The 15,719-nt window shown below is 43.5% G+C and overlaps 1 protein-coding gene across 1 annotated transcript in view; it reads right to left on the bottom strand.

Moving 5' to 3' along the window:
• Positions 1-2,400: 2,400 nt before the first annotated feature.
• The window catches only part of VWC2 (von Willebrand factor C domain containing 2), a 60,331-nt gene continuing 47,012 nt past the window's right edge, over positions 2,401-15,719 (bottom strand). Inside the window, exon 4 of the mRNA XM_009282884.1 lies at positions 2,401-2,891. Coding sequence (XP_009281159.1) covers positions 2,740-2,891 — 152 coding nt within the window. The 3' untranslated portion in view covers positions 2,401-2,739. The remainder of the gene's footprint in view (positions 2,892-15,719) is intronic.

The raw sequence follows: 15,719 nt of genomic DNA, 5'->3' as shown, positions 1-15,719 counted from the left end.
AGATGAATTTGCCCAGGGAATTCCATATGAAATGGGATTATTACTACAGTAAAGATGACATTAATATGTTGGTACCAGGACCGAAAGACGGAAAAATATTTTGGAAAAAATGTGCAACAGAAAACATTTATAAAAGCTACGCTAGAAACACAAACTAAAATATCCTTTACCTTTGCACTCACTACTTCAATAAAGACAGAACTTCCCAAAAGAACAGCAATTCAAGCCCTGGGAAACAGTATAAGGCTTAACAAGAACCTCCAGTGAAGGAGAAGCAAAGGGTGACTAGTCTGAAGTGAGATTTCCAAAAACTTAAACATTGTGGCCATACATTGAAAGACTCAAATTCTGAGTCTCTCATAATTTCACTGAAAACACGTCTGTCTCTTAGAGAGACACTAAGCAGCCTATTTGGAAAGGCAATCCCACACTGAGTTGCGAGTCCACCTTCTCTGCTCTTACTCATGTCGCACAGCCGCTTCCTACGTGGGTACTTCCACTCGCCTCGAGGAGACGTGCATGGAAGACCACTGGCACTCGTGGCACTTTCTCAGAGCTGTGCAGACACTTGATTTCAGTAAGCAGAAGCCTGCGTAGCCATGAGGCATGGGTCCTACTGATTTAGGAGCTAGCTTTCTGTCATATGACTACTGAATCTTATGAAATGGATAGGTATACTTAAAATAATACAATTTTAAGCCAAATCATACCTCCTTTACTCCCAAATAAGCAGCATCTCACTGTGTTAATGAGAGGCATACAATGAATGAGGTATTCTTTTTATAAAAAGGCAAAATCAAGTATTTATGTTTGTATCTGGACGTGTACTTATGGTCTAGGTACAAATGAGACATGAAACACTTCTTCCCCTCTTCTAAGAAAAAAAAAAAAAATCTGTACTCTGTGTCACCGTCCACTGTCACCAGCAGACTGAGGGACAACCCAGGTATTATATTCCCCGCTAGGAATGCCAGCTACTGGAGAACAGCATTTCCAGTACAATGTTTACATATGTGCACATCCACTTCAGGGAAAGTTATTATTTACTTGATTTTTGTGTGATTTAGAACTAGTTAAATCCAATAATCTGTCTTCCCCTCTCCCGTTCGACTTGTGACTAGACTAATACCATGCATGACACTGCCACAGGACTCTCTGTGCAAGACACAGTTCCATCATTTCTGATTCTGTCACTCCTCTTCCTCTCCCATACCATCACTGGGGAAAATAATGCTCAGCGACAGACAGACACATGCTCAAAATACAGACGTGAGGTGATTAACTGGGATCCACTGAAGTCACTGGCCAAAGTCCCATGGTCTTCAGAAGTACCAGAAAATCATTCTTCCTATGGATGCCAACCTGGTAACCAGGTTACACCACGGGAGTAAGTAGCAAAGGGTAGGTGGGAATTTAAGCAATAGTCTTCTGGTTTTAGATATTGATTCATTAAGTCTTCCCTCTAGCAAAAGCTTAAAGGTAAGCCCATGTTTAAGTGTTTTCTTGAGCCGTTGCCTTAACAGGTATTCAAAGCAGATGTAATGTAGGAGTTGGTGATAAACTAAACTAAAACCAAAATGAATCTAAGCAAAGGCTGTCGGTGGCTGAAGCAGGGAGATGTGATTACCCTCACATGTAGTCAGGGTCAGCTTCCATGCTAGAAATCCTCTGATGGATTCAAAGAGCTGGTTCAAAACCTTTCTCCTCAACACAGAGTGTCACAGACGCCGTGCAGACTGCCAGAAAGAACCAGAAAGTTGAACCAGCACCAGCAAGGTGGCAAGAGCAGGGTCTAGGGAATGGCGCAGTGACTAACCAGCTCTCCTACCCACGGATTAACAACGTGGAGCCACATCAGTGGAGGCTTGTTTAGCTGCTCTAGCCCTTCCAAGCCACACTTCTCCACATCCATTATGCGTTACATTAACGATGCCGTGTGGTTACTTACCATCATTTCCACCAGCTAGGCGATGCAATATTGTGTACGTCACAGAGGAATTTGTCCTGCTGAAATGTCCTATGTCTGAACTGAATGTTAGGAACTGATTTTGTCTGATTAAATTGTTATAACAGCAGCTATGAGAGACCAGTTTTGTACTACCTACTGCTCCAAGTTATCTCAGCTGTGGACCAGTAGATATGCACCAGTGGAACTAAGAGAAGGAGCTGACCCACCTCTACACTACAGCAATATTCGTAAACGAGCGCATGTTCTCTGAAAGCATGTTCTACTCCATTTTTTTCAAAAGCGAGAACATCAAAGTTTTGTCATGTGCTGGCTCTTTCCTGGCCCACTAAAACCAAACCAAAAAAACCCCAAGAAAACCCTCATATGATGAAACTAGAACAGGAATGTAATGTTTTAGCCATGGTGCATGTATACAACAGGACAGGCAACGATACAGTACTTTAATCTGTATTGTCTATATAAAACATTTATTTTTAAGCTTTATAATGGTATTATAGAAATACATAGAATATTTTATAGAGTGTATTTTTGTGTACTCACTGTGAAAATAACACATTTATTAAGACAGGTATTCTTATGTCCAAACGTTTTAAATATATGCACTTCTTTGCCTTGCAGTATTATGTTACTTTGAAAAACAAAATATCAGTATTTTATTCTTTGCTCCTCACCAGAATCTTCTCATTCGGATTTCCCTGGGTCATCTAGGGTGCTCACTGCTGTGAGATATTTTATAAAAACCACGAAAAGTACTTAGATTTGTAGATTTCCTATATTTGTTTGCATTCATGTCTAGTGCACATAGCTTGCCGTTCGATTCTCCAAGTGCCTTCTTCGTAAGTACAGTGACATATAGTGCATTCATCAGTTTTCACCTCCCGGCCTGCTGGAATGACAATGGTTTCTGCAAAGCAGTTCGGGCCTAAAAAAAGGAAAGAGTTTATTATGCGATACCCATAGCACACTGTGGTTCAATCCAGCAGAGTTCAGTTTTAGTCTTGAGCACGGAAAACCTAACACGAAGTGAGTAACGCTGGGCACGTCAAACAAACGTGAGCATCGCGCACGAGGCATAAAAGCAGCAAAGAGAGCAAGGACCCTGCCCTCCGATGTGGCTGGACGTTTTCAGTACGGACTGTCCTGCCCTCCACAGGGGAAGGTGCAACAAAGCCTCCCTGTGAAACGTGCAACTGTGGCAGAGACCTGGGCACAAACTGTCGACGCAGACTAATACAGATTTAAGCTAGAGAAAAAGCCAGCTATGGATAATGCAACAGTGCTACTGTAGGCTACTAGAGAGCGGATTATAAATGTTATTACTTTTTTTCCATTGGAAACAAGCATTGTATTTTGTGTGGTAATCAAAGTATCAGATTAATTTCTTTTCCATTTCATGAGAAAATAGTCCTTTTCCAGTAGAATGGAATAGCTCCAGCCTCTTCTGAATGAAGATGCTTTTCGTGTATAAAATGAAATATTCCATTTCATGTAAGTCTTCCAGCAAGTCTACAAACACCCCTTCCCATAGTACACCGAAATAACTTCATTTCCAAGGACGAGGCAGGAGAACAACCCACCAGCACAATGCTCACAAGACAAATCTGGTTCATTCAATAGGTCACATCCTCGCATCTCTCTGCCACAGAAGGCTGCGAGTGCTGTATTATCTACAGTTCTGTTAAAAAAGAAGTCTATTTCTGCATTGAAAATCCACACGCGCTTGTAAAGCAGCACTAAACCCTACCGATCATCTCCTATCTATACACTGCCATGTCCTCAGGGGAACTCGGCCCTTCCATTCACTAAGCACACACAGCAGCTGCTCAGGCAGAGCCTGGCTGCTCAACAGCACCTTGGTACCGCTGTCCACCAGGGTAGGATTTGCAGCAGGGACCAGCATTTATTGATCGGATACAGCTGAAACTCTTGAAAGAATATGGGTCTGCAAAACACTTATCAGCTGCCCACCTGTTTGCCATGCAAGTAAATAAATCACAGATGAGGTTCAATCTTCCATTGCCAGGGGTCTACTGTAAGACCCAAGGCAAACAGTACGGCTTCTTCTTCTAAGGCAATGTATTTATTTTTTTTAAGTGCTTCCTCTGAAAACCAAAGCTGTATGCACGCTGCACATTTTAAAACACAAACCAAGTAGTTCACAAATCGATTTTAATAGTTATCTCTTTGGACCGGATTATGTGTTTGTGTACTGACACTGCAGCTTAAGAATTAGTTGCCAAATTGACAATAACAAAGGCCTTTCCTCAACGAAGAGGAAAGAAGAGACCTGCAAGACTTGCAGGAATTTGCTTCACCAAATCGTACCCATTAATCCTCCGAATATTTAAGCCAGTATTTTGTTTTAGGACTGACTGCTGACAAAGATCTCTAACATGTGGCTTCTTCCCTAGTTTTGGGTGGCTTCTGGCCCATTCAAGGCTTTGAACACAGAATGGATAGCAAAGTACAGCATATCTCAGGTAAAGTTACCTGCTTTACTAATTCAATGTTACTGTGGTACGTTTGTGTTCGCAGCCCCCTCAGTCTGTCCATGCAAAGTACCACTGGGTTGGACAACAGAGGAAGGAGGACTTTGGGGTGGAAGACATGCTCCCGAGTCCCACTGCACGCTGGCAGGTGCCCTAGCTTCCAGCCGAGATAAAGCAGTGTTATTAACTATGCTGTCCTCGGTGGAACTTTAAAAGATTTCAACTCTAGTCTATATAATTCTAATTATGTTTCCGTTAAATACAGTATTCTTCTTGCACCTAATAAACTTTCATCCCAAGATGGGTTCACCCGCACAATAGGTAAAGATACCTGCGTGTTTTGCATGCTGGCCTGGAATAGCCCCATGATACACGGGGCTATATGATATAAAGAGTTAAAAAATTAAAAACGGAATCTACTTTCCATGGAGAATTTGCATGAAACCTACAAGACCGCTTGAAATTTAAACACTATGTAAAAGGCACAAGAGGAACAAAAGCGATGTCAATCCCCTGTGCAGGATTTATTTCATTCTGGGAAAGTAAATGTTACAGGCTATACTTGGTTATAAAAATCAACCAGGGAATGAAGTAAAAACAGTGCAACACATGTAATACAATTCACTAGGATTCAGAACGTAAATGCCTTCATTCACAATTAGCAGCACCTTAATGCCATGTGTGACTAGTCCTTCTTATATCAGAAAGTTATTAAATGTAAAAATACAAGTTAGCCCTAAATTGTTAAACTATTTAACATGGAAGAAAGTCATTGTGCTGGTAAATCTACAGAAGATGAATAACCACCTACTTGAGAAAGGGACCCTACAAAAATAAATGACAGCAACAAAGTATGTTATTGAGCAAGCTAGATTTTTTTTTAGCGTTATGCAACTTTTCTACAGAAAACTGCCTATTTTCTGGTTCTGTATTTGCACCCATCATTACTGTAACTGCAAATCCTGTATAGTACTTAGACTGGCAATAGTCAACTGGCATCCTTGCCTCGTCTTTTTCTTTGCAATATTGCGTGCACACAATATTGTGGTTAATGTTACAGAAAAGGTCATCAATGAAAAGGCTGAACTGACTATATTACAGCAACACCATGCACATAAATGCCAGTACAATATAGTGTCCAGACATGGGAAAATAATTCTACAGCTTTCCAAATCCTCAGACTTCTTCTAGGGAAAAAAAAACTGAGCTTCACCCCAAACCTCACTCAATTTTGAAGCTTTATGAGCTAGTCCTGGCTCTTGGTGTCCTGTGGCTCCCCTCCTACCAAGCAGGCGATGCTCCTTCCTCTTCTTTTCCTCTGAGGAGCAGTCACAGAAACCAGATGTACACAGCTGGACCGGCCAGAGGAGACCAGCCTGCAGCGACGGTGGATACGTGGGGCGGCAGCGGCGGGACCCTTGGCGTGAGCCTGCCCCGGTTGCCCCTGCACCTCCGGCAGACCTTCCCCGGCCCCTGCCAGTCGGACGGACGGTGCTGATGAAGCAGCTAATGATCTGATTCTCTGTCTGTCTAAAAGGATGGTGGGGAAACTGAGAAATCGAAGATTTTAAGCAGACAGTGGGGCAAGCAGGCAGAGCAGGCACACAAAGGCTGATGTTAGACTCAAGAGTGCCATTTTCTCGCTCCCCCTTAGCAGAGGGCAGCAGAAGCACGTGTCTCCTCCACATTCAGAGTGGATAAGCTGCCCTGAAGGCGTGGCATTTGCTGAAACTGCTGCTTTACTTAAAACTGGGCACTTTATATCGATTTAGCAAGATTTGCAGCTTCCCGTCACAAAGGGCGAGACATTTTGTGACTTTTAAAAAAGTCTGCAAAATTACCCGCCTTAGCGCATGAAAAGCATTTCCAAGCAAATCGGGGCTGTTCCAACTCCAAAGCGGTGGTGGGCTTTCTGACTAGATGTTGCTGTTGCAGGAGCAGTGAACAGTGAATTTCTCCTCCTTGGTCTACAAAGCAGGCTGCCTGCTTTCGAGCTCCCGCTTGGTAATACCACTACTCTGCCTGACTTCAGCACCTGGTACTCGTTCAGTGCAGCAGTGGCTTATTTGAGCTTGTTTGATCTATAGTATAAACCTCCTAGGCCCCATCCCCAACTGTATACACTTACATAGCTCTAAGGAAGTCAGTGGTGCTGCACATCTTCACAGTAGATGAAGATTTTGCCATATCACTCTTAAATCTGGCAGAAAATTCAGTATGACATATTGTACCAATTCCGAGCGCAGCCTGAAATCTACCACGACATCATTTGTTTTCCTAAAGTATATACTGGCGCTGTCAGACTCCGTTTGAGCCATACCATGGCTCTGCTGGTATCAGCAGAGATTTCTTTCCTAGGGCTAAGGCACAGTTGCTGCCCATCTCAGCGACGTCTTCAAACAGCGAGTTCAGTGCAAATCCTCAGTTCTCACACTGAGCACCAGATTGGCATGCAGCTCTCGGCTTCCCCACATCTGAAACGGTGAATCCTAGCTTCCATGTGTTGACAAATGCAACTATCTAATTAAAATGCAAATTTTGTTATCTCGGAAGAAAACAGCCGATACCAATTATCAGCAGAGAATGCCCAAGCCACTCACCTGCAGAAGCAATAGCACCTGTAACCTTGACAACCTCGCAAGAGGCTCTCTGAAGCTTCTTCTCCTCCTCTCCCTCCACAAAACCACAGCTGTACTCTGCAGAGTTGTGCCTGTTTCCTCTGCAGCTTGCCCCCGCTTTTGCATGGGCACGTGTTCCGATCAGTTCAAAAATATAAGATACAGCAATTTGTTAAATCGTGTTTTAATCAACTGTTTTCATCACGTGTTAAACCAAATTATGGACAAAGAAGTCTGTTCCACTGCAAGTTAATGTGTTTGCCTGGAGAATAAGTCATGGCAAATTTTCGCCAATTAGAACTAGAGTGACAACCTCTGTAATATAACACTTTGATATAAGGCTGCTTTGGCCTCTGGTTTATACTAAACTCCCTAATAGCTGCCCTTTTAATAGCTCATTGCAGCAGTCAAACAGGTCACTTGCAAGGTACCTGACAGCAGACCTATCTACCCTGACAGTTATACGGCACTCATCACTGTGGTATTAGAGCACTTCGTAAACGACATAAACTCAACATTTGGCTTAGTCCCTTTTCTTTTTTTCCTTTCAAATTTCATGGAGAGTTTTCCAACGGTTACAACATGAAAAGACAGATCCCACACTTTGTCCTGGAAGTCTTGAGAACCATGACATTATACAAGAAGCAACTGTGCTGGCTGAGATCAGAGGTCCACCTGCAGCTGCAGCAGTCAAAAGGAAATGCATGGGGAAGTGTAGGGGAACAGAACAAGCACAGTTCTTAAAACACACACCCAGTTTCCAGCACTTTCTGAATCAGAGACTTCATAAATGGCTTCCGTGTGCTGAGTTAATGGATGGAGTTAATAGATTTCTTTATGATTAACCTCTCCAACATCCTGTTGAACCCATATAAACAGCACTTGGTGGCAAGAAGGGCCACAACTCTTGCGCACAGGGTAGAACAGTTTTCTGTTGTTGTCTGACGCTTTCCACCCGCTACCTAAACTTGGTGCCCCCAAATCCTCTTAGTGGAAGAGACAATAACAACCACCACCACCCCTTTGCCATGACATTCATGAGCTTATAGACCTATATATCATGCTTCCCTTCCCTCCCATCACCTCGCCTGCAGCCTGAGGAGGCCGGTTCTGCAACCCCACCATCCCTGCTGACCTCCCCAGACCTCTCCCAGTTCTGCTACCTCCTTTTTGGGCTGTGAGGACCAGACCTGTGCACTACGCACAAGTTGTAGAAACACCATGGACTTGTACAGTAGCACAGTGATATTCCCTGTTTTGTTTCCCATTTCCCTCCTACTTCCTGACATTTGCCTTTCTGTTGTGACCGCTGATGAAAAAGTTGAGCTGACGTTTTCATGACACTATGAATTTTACACCAGATAGAAATCTTATAGAAACAAACGTTTTGTTACACTCAAGTCAAACTCTGCTGCAGCCTTTCCGCGTTACAGAAAAGTTTCACTTCCCAGCAATGCTACTTGACAGTCTTCCATGTACAGCAAGAGTGTTCCTGTTGTTCAGTAATTTCAGGAACATGCCAGGGAAAGCGAAGCCTTCCCTCCCATCTTTCAGATCTTTCTTCCTTCTGACGTTTCGAGACTTCCTCCAGGATCTATCGCAGGTGCCAGAGAGATTAATGAAACACTGAGCTGAAAGAAGAGATGTAGACAAGCTCCCTGCCTGCATTTCAAGCTGTCTGTCGCTGCAGATGACCTGGGATGCCGCAGCACAAAACCAAGGACTCTTCTGCACCCACACCTGAGAGCTAGGACAGCCCAACTATGGGTAAAGGGTGGCTGCGCCTGCCTCCCGGTGCACTGGAACAAAGTCCCTTACACACCTGCTGAGATATTTGAGATGGGTTTCGAAATGTGTCAGCACTGCACAGCAAGACAAAATAAGGCTGCTCTGCCACGTAGCACCTCAGCAGCAAGATTTCGAGATGCAGGCATTACCTCCCTCGTCCCTCTCAAATCTAATCACTTCCTCCCGAGACGGTATCTGTACCTACTTTGTGCCCTTCCAATTTCTAATCTCTTCTTAAAGGGTCTGTATCTCCCTGACTTGATTTTGTTTCCCTCTCACGCGGATATACATATAATACGTCTACCTCCTGGGAAACATCATCTCGAAAGATAAAGCACAAAAAGCAGCTGGCAAAAGCAGTCTGTGACTAGCAGCATAGCAGACTCTCATTCTCTCAGAAAAATAAGTTCATCACCCCTGCTGCTGTCCCTGTGCTGACTGCTCCCAATCCAGTGCAACCTTTTACTCGCCTCAGTACCTTTGGACGCTACTGAACCAAGTCCAAAAGAGAGTTTTCAATTACAGGAGAAAGATTCAGGTAGACCCAATTTTAAGAGCAATTTGGGACCCTGAAGAACCATGTACTATTTCTGTGGTTTATCAATGCCTTAAGATACTGGCAGCCAGACAACCATAGCAAATATCCTAATAGACTTCCAGCAAATGTATATATATGTATGACAGGGAGAGTAAAAATAAAGGTATTCATCCATTTCGCAATATTACCTAGCTGCTACAGGAAATAACAAAAAGGCAGTGTGTGCAAAGAGCTACCTTTCATGAAAGCGGCATTTTGTTCATGCTAGATAGAGCCTTGGTGCTTTTAAGAATAATAAAACCCCTCCCTCTGTTAGAGTCGTGTTTTGTTAGACGCACAGGGAACTGACAGATTGGAAGAAAATTTGCCAAGGGCAAAACAATTAAAAATAACATTTTGCCACCTAATTTAGCAGGATGGGCACAGCAGCATCTGCTGTGAGTGGACAGACAGAAGAAAGCTCAATGAAGTCCTCCCGTAACTAAATGGGGTGATCGTGTCCTCAGTGGTGCTGCTGTGACAAAGTGGGTATCAAAGCTCGGGCACTTGCTGTAGTCTAAGTGTGCCTGAGTGTGTGCATGTGTGTGTGCAGGTGCTTTAATCCGGAAGATAAAACAAGCTATGATTTTACTTAGAGTTGGGTTTTAATATTCTGCTTATGAGACTCACAAGCCTTGTTTGTGATTAAGTTCTGTCGTTTTACTTTTTCATTTATCGGACGTGACGGCACTATTGATTAATGTTTTGTTCCGGTTCCAGCCTTAGAAATTGGAGGAGTGTCCAAAAATCCCACAGGACACAACAAAAAAGCCACCACAGCCACTGGACCGATCCTTTCCCACCACTGCTTTGTCTCAATCCTGATTCTCCATCGCCTTGCACTTTGCGATGACGTTAGCGTCCCTGGAATGGCAATGCCAAACGCTACCGAAACCAGGGCTGCACAGTTACTTTTGCACAGATAGAAATTGCTTGCAGGAAGGGAACAGTCCATAATGCTGCCGCCGCTGCTGTCCCCTTGGATTTTCATGTGTATTCAGGGAGCGGAATTTCAGATATCGGCTTTTTGTGTACCGAACAAAAAGAAGCAAAGGAACATCGAACACTACACAATCCAATACCGCATGAGCCAAACAGAAAGCCTCGGAGCATAAAAGGGCCCAATTAAATAGGAGGCTTGAGTGCCATAAAAATAAACTACATCCAACAACTTCCTTTATCAAAGAAAATATAGAAAGACTTGAATACTCTACTTAAAATGATTTTCAAAAGTCCTACGACTTGTGAAGGGATATTGTGTTCCACCCAGAAATGGCACCAATTAGACATGAGCTGAACATTGTGTGTATCTTATAGAAAATTATAGAAACACTTAGAAGCCAGCAAGCTGTGCATCAATTTTGCGCTCAGCTTTCTTGCAGCTCAGTCACCACCCACATGATTAGGAAATTAGAGACACCGGGCTTGAACGCATCAGGAAAACTCATGTCAGATGCCTCAGACAACAGAAACACTCGGGGGCTGGCGCTGCTCGCCTGCAGCCCAGCTCACCGCCAGCCCTGCCTGCTGGGACCAGGTTTTCACCAACGTTACGCTCGCAGAGAGCTGCCCGCCTGCGCTCCCCCCAGCTCTCTGCTCCCACCCTGCACCGGCAAGGCCAGACGGTGAACCAGCCTGGGCTAAAGCCGGCCGGGAAGAGAGGAGGGTGGTTTCAGTCCGGGACGTGCCCTGCAGCGCAGCATCCTGCAGAGATGCTCAGGGTGGAGCCGAGCCCGGCAGCCGCACGGGAGCGGGTGTACGCAGCAAAAACATCAGCTACTTGCTTGGAAACGATTTCTGAAGCCCAGAGAGGGCGGTCACATCTAAGAAAACAAACCGATGCATCGCTAAATTTTCCCTCGGTTACAGAAACTGCAGAAGCATTGCCAGGCACCGCGGGGACAGACAGACTGACAATGGTGGTGGGACGTTGTGTGGGCTGCAGCAGGGTGAGCTGCTGCCTGTCCCAGCACTCGTAGCATGGGGGCTTAAAAGCTCTGCTCCTGAGGTTAACGGGGCCAATCCCTCCCTTTCTTAAGCTGTTTATTCATCCCAGTGACCCGGCCGGACTCGGTGGGGTTACCGCGGGCCTGGTGAAAGACCTGCTCAGCACTAAGTCATCTTCTTCGCACTGGGAAACGTCAGCTTACTCTTCAGACTAAGCAAGCCGTATGTAATGCCTTTGTTGAAAGATCCTCAACAAGTTATCCTAAAAACTATTATGCAAATTTAAATAGACTCCGCACTTCCAGAAGCACGCGCTACAGGCTGGTAATTTAATGCATCAGAGACCTGCTGCAAACACTGGAACTAAAAGCACATTTTAATTAGCCAAAACACCGCAGCACTGGTGGGCTGTAGCGTCTATCAGGCAGGTTAGTTAGGTTGCTGAGAAGTGTACGGTAACTCAGGCAGTACTGCACAGGATTGTGTGGGTCCTGAAACACATACTAAATGCAGGATGCTAATGAAGGAAGAGATTTTGAGAATTATTATGGAAAAATCCCTACAGACTTCAACTAAATTGAAGGCTAAAGTGGTACCAAAGTACAGTATAATGCTGCTTTGGTAATGAAGTGGAATCTAAATCAGTGTATTTTTCCAGCCACTATAAAACACCGGGTAGCGAGAATACGGTACGCAAGCGTGGCCAGTGGCTACTTACTGCTACAAGGAATTATTCAATCGAACCAACAAAACATTATCAGTCAAGCATCAGCCGTTTCTTCACCCCATGTTAGAATAAATACACTGAATACTGTTAAATCAGGGGTTATCTTTCTTACTGAGAACGATTTATATCAAAATACTGAATGTAGCATCATTCAATTGCAGAAAGACTGTCAGAGGAGACAGTGACAACTCTCCCAATTAAATAGTCCCCTTGCAAAATTAGGTGTTTTATAAGGGCTTGGTTTGGCTTTTTTGTTGTTATTTTGGGTTTTGTCATCATAACTGATGCTTTGGGTTTTTTTTGTTTTAGTTATGACCTTAGGGGCTTGCCTACACAGACAGATTTCTAGCCCCTCATCCAAATTCACTGGAGTTTGTTTGCTCTGGTTGCAGTTGTACAGACGTACCTAACATGTCTCTCTCTAGGTAATCTGCTGCTGAAGTGATACACACTAACCTAGAAAAAGGCATCTCCACCGAAGGAGCAGCGGTTTGGGGTCTTAGGCACCCGTGTAACCCTCTCATACAGACAAGCTGTGAGCAGCGTTGTTAGCTGCAGAACAGGGGAACAGAAGTTGAGACTCTTAAAGGGAATAAAGTCTGTTCAGTAACAGAAATAAGTGGTCCGTCACATCTGAACTGCTCAGCTTCATACCCGGAGACTTTGGTCCTGTGGCAGTTTCTGGGCTGTATCTGCGATGTTGTACTCATTTTACCCATTTCCTTTGAGTTACACGTAAGAACCCAGCCGAGACAGGCCTCCTGCGGCCCCCATGTACGGAGGGAAAGGAAGGGGCACCTCCAGGGGGCAAGTCATCCCACCTCCTTCAGACAGGTGCTGCCACAATGGTTCATGAGCCTGGTCTACAGGTTGTCCCCTCCACCAGCACGCAGATGCCCTCCTTGTGTTTCAGCCCAATTTCTGACATGGGCTCGTACCGCCTTCTTACCTTATCGAGGTCTTGCACAGAATAAGGACTGAGATGCTAAAATATTATAGCAATTTGGACCATAGAAATACTCAGGATAGGAAGGAGTACACCAAATAATAGTTATTAGTCTGCTGATCAGAAACTGTCAACAAGTCAGAGCTGCAAATTTAAGACCCCGTTCCTGAGGAGACCTCATATACTCAACTTAGGACCATGCCTAAAGACAGCTGTTTATAAATGCAACCAGATACTAAGTAAATCTAAATATATTAAGTTGCAACATGGAAATCCATCACTGACTATTAGAAGTTAATTCCCTCTCATTTCTGTTTGCATCACCCTTGCACAACTCATGAATGAACAACTGGCTAACAGATGCTTTGGGGAAGGAAGAGTGGGAAACCAGAAGACGGAAGGGTGATTCATTGCAAAGGCAAAAGAGTAGGAAGCCACTGGTGTTGGAAGAAGCCAAATTAGTGGGATTGCAAGCAGGAAGGAAAAAGGCAGGAAAGCAGGCAGGGTGACTGACAAGATGACTTTAAGGGATCATCTCTTTGTGGAGATGGAAAGACAGGTGATTTGAAGTGAGAGACATGAATTATGAAAGATACGGGAACTGGTTTTGTTAAATGCAAAGATTGTCTCTGTGAGTTATACAAATCCTTTCATCTCAGAGAAGTGCAGCAGCACAGAAATTGCATGTCACTCACAGGGGCAGACATAAAAGGATACGCGCTACCCAAAAGAAATCTTCCACACAATATCACTCAACTTCTTCATTTCTGGTGTCTGAATCCAGCACTTATTTTCCCATGATATTTCCCCAAGATGTCCAAGCTGGGATTGGGACGCTGGGCTGCTTCCTAGATCTCTCTTCTCTTTTTTTTCCCAACACATCAGACCTCTGGAGCAGTTACTGAGGCATGAAAGCTAGCCTTTGTATTTACAGTAATAGAATTATTGTAAATGCATTCTTAAATATTTCCATATATTATATGTTTCTTCTTGTAAAATTATCTCCAAAGGCAAATATTATGGAAATAAAAATTCTGGGGGAAAAACAGCTGGTGCTTTTATGTTTATCTGAAAGCTATGTTTGTTTTCTCCTAGGCAAAACCAGAGCCTTACAAAATTGTAAATGATTCCCAAGACACTTTGAACTGATTTTCATAAAACTCAGATTAGTGCACTAAAAAAAAGAGTAGTAAATACAAGGTGCTTTTATGTGTATCTGAAAGCTATGTTTGTTTTCTCCTAGGCAAAACCAGAGCCTTACAAAATTGTAAATGATTCCCAAGACACTTTGAACTGATTTTCATAAAACTCAGATTAGTGCACTAAAAAAAAGAGTAGTAAATACAAGGAAAGTGGCAAAACTAAAAATCACATTTTACTTTACTTTTCTAATGAAGTTATAACTCCAAAAAGTCCTACAACCAACAATTAAGCGCTTGATTTATGATTACAATGTTAGCTACTCCATTTGTCTTTGGGGTATTCTTCTACTCTATGGTGATAAAAATGATCACTGCTCACCTGCTGCATACACAGCATAAGCGTAAGGAAGACCTGGGAAGCTGGTGTGGAATATAAGTTATTAGTTTACAGAAACCCCCTAGAAGACAAAACTAAATTAAAAGGAGAAGCTCTTACTTACAGAGTGGATCAAAGAGTTGTAAAGTATGTGGGATTCAGAGACATGGAAAGGGGATGTTTCCCAGAGAAGAATCGATGTCCCAGCAAAGGGGGCATATCAGCCCAAGAGGAAGAAATCACCGGCTCCTCTGACTCGTTCCCTTTTGCAAGGTGTGGTTTATTCCTATCTTGCTCAGGGGCTTAACTTGCAAATATTCCCTTTGCACTTGATACCAGAAGCTTTAGTAGCACAATATGTACTTGTAAAGTCTACAACCATTAATGGATTAGTAACTTCTTTTCTCGTTCTTTATTCCAAGTATGTGTGTAATTTATGCATATGCCACTGAAATCTGTGTATTAACATGCATGAAAAATGAGTTCTGTAAGGAATCTTTGCGGAACGAAAGCTTTGGATGGGTTTTCAGGAGAGGATGGAGAAGGCGTCAGGAGAGGAGGAGTTTTAAGGGGTCTCATTTCCACTAGAGAATGCACGAAGACTGGAGGACAGAAGATCCAGTCCACAAACAGCAAACAGCTTAAGAGTCGTATGATATCTACATTGATTTCCTTGCCTTTTCATTTGTACCTTTTCTTGCTTATTGCACTGTAAACTCTTCAGGGCTGAGGCTGTTTCTTGCAGATTTTTTTTGCACAGGACCTTGCAAGTTAGAGCCCCAATCCTAATTTGGAAATTAATTACAATAAATACGATCAACATTTTTCTTTCTATAGCACCATTTAGGGCTTTGCCTGACAGTCCAAATACTAAGTGTTAGTTATTTGACATTGCTACTAAATGATGAAGTAACAGATCTCATTGAACAGTGAGGAAAAGTTAAAACATAAATGAATTCTCTCACAGGTGTGTTAGAGATGAAGGAAACAAAGAACGACCACAGCCGGAAGAGCTTTCAGGGCTCTAACATGAGTAACACAAACATACCCACACACGGTAACACTCAAAAATTGACAAGGTGGTTCTTCCAAAAGGAAGAGTGGCGGCCTTTTCCGTCTCTTCTCGTCAGCCAGCCCTGT

The sequence above is a fragment of the Aptenodytes forsteri genome, unplaced genomic scaffold, assembly GCF_000699145.1.
Source record: "Aptenodytes forsteri isolate BGI_AS27 unplaced genomic scaffold, ASM69914v1 Scaffold150, whole genome shotgun sequence".
NCBI classification, from domain to species: Eukaryota; Metazoa; Chordata; class Aves; order Sphenisciformes; family Spheniscidae; genus Aptenodytes; species Aptenodytes forsteri.
This window is presented reverse-complemented; position numbering and strand designations above follow the sequence as displayed.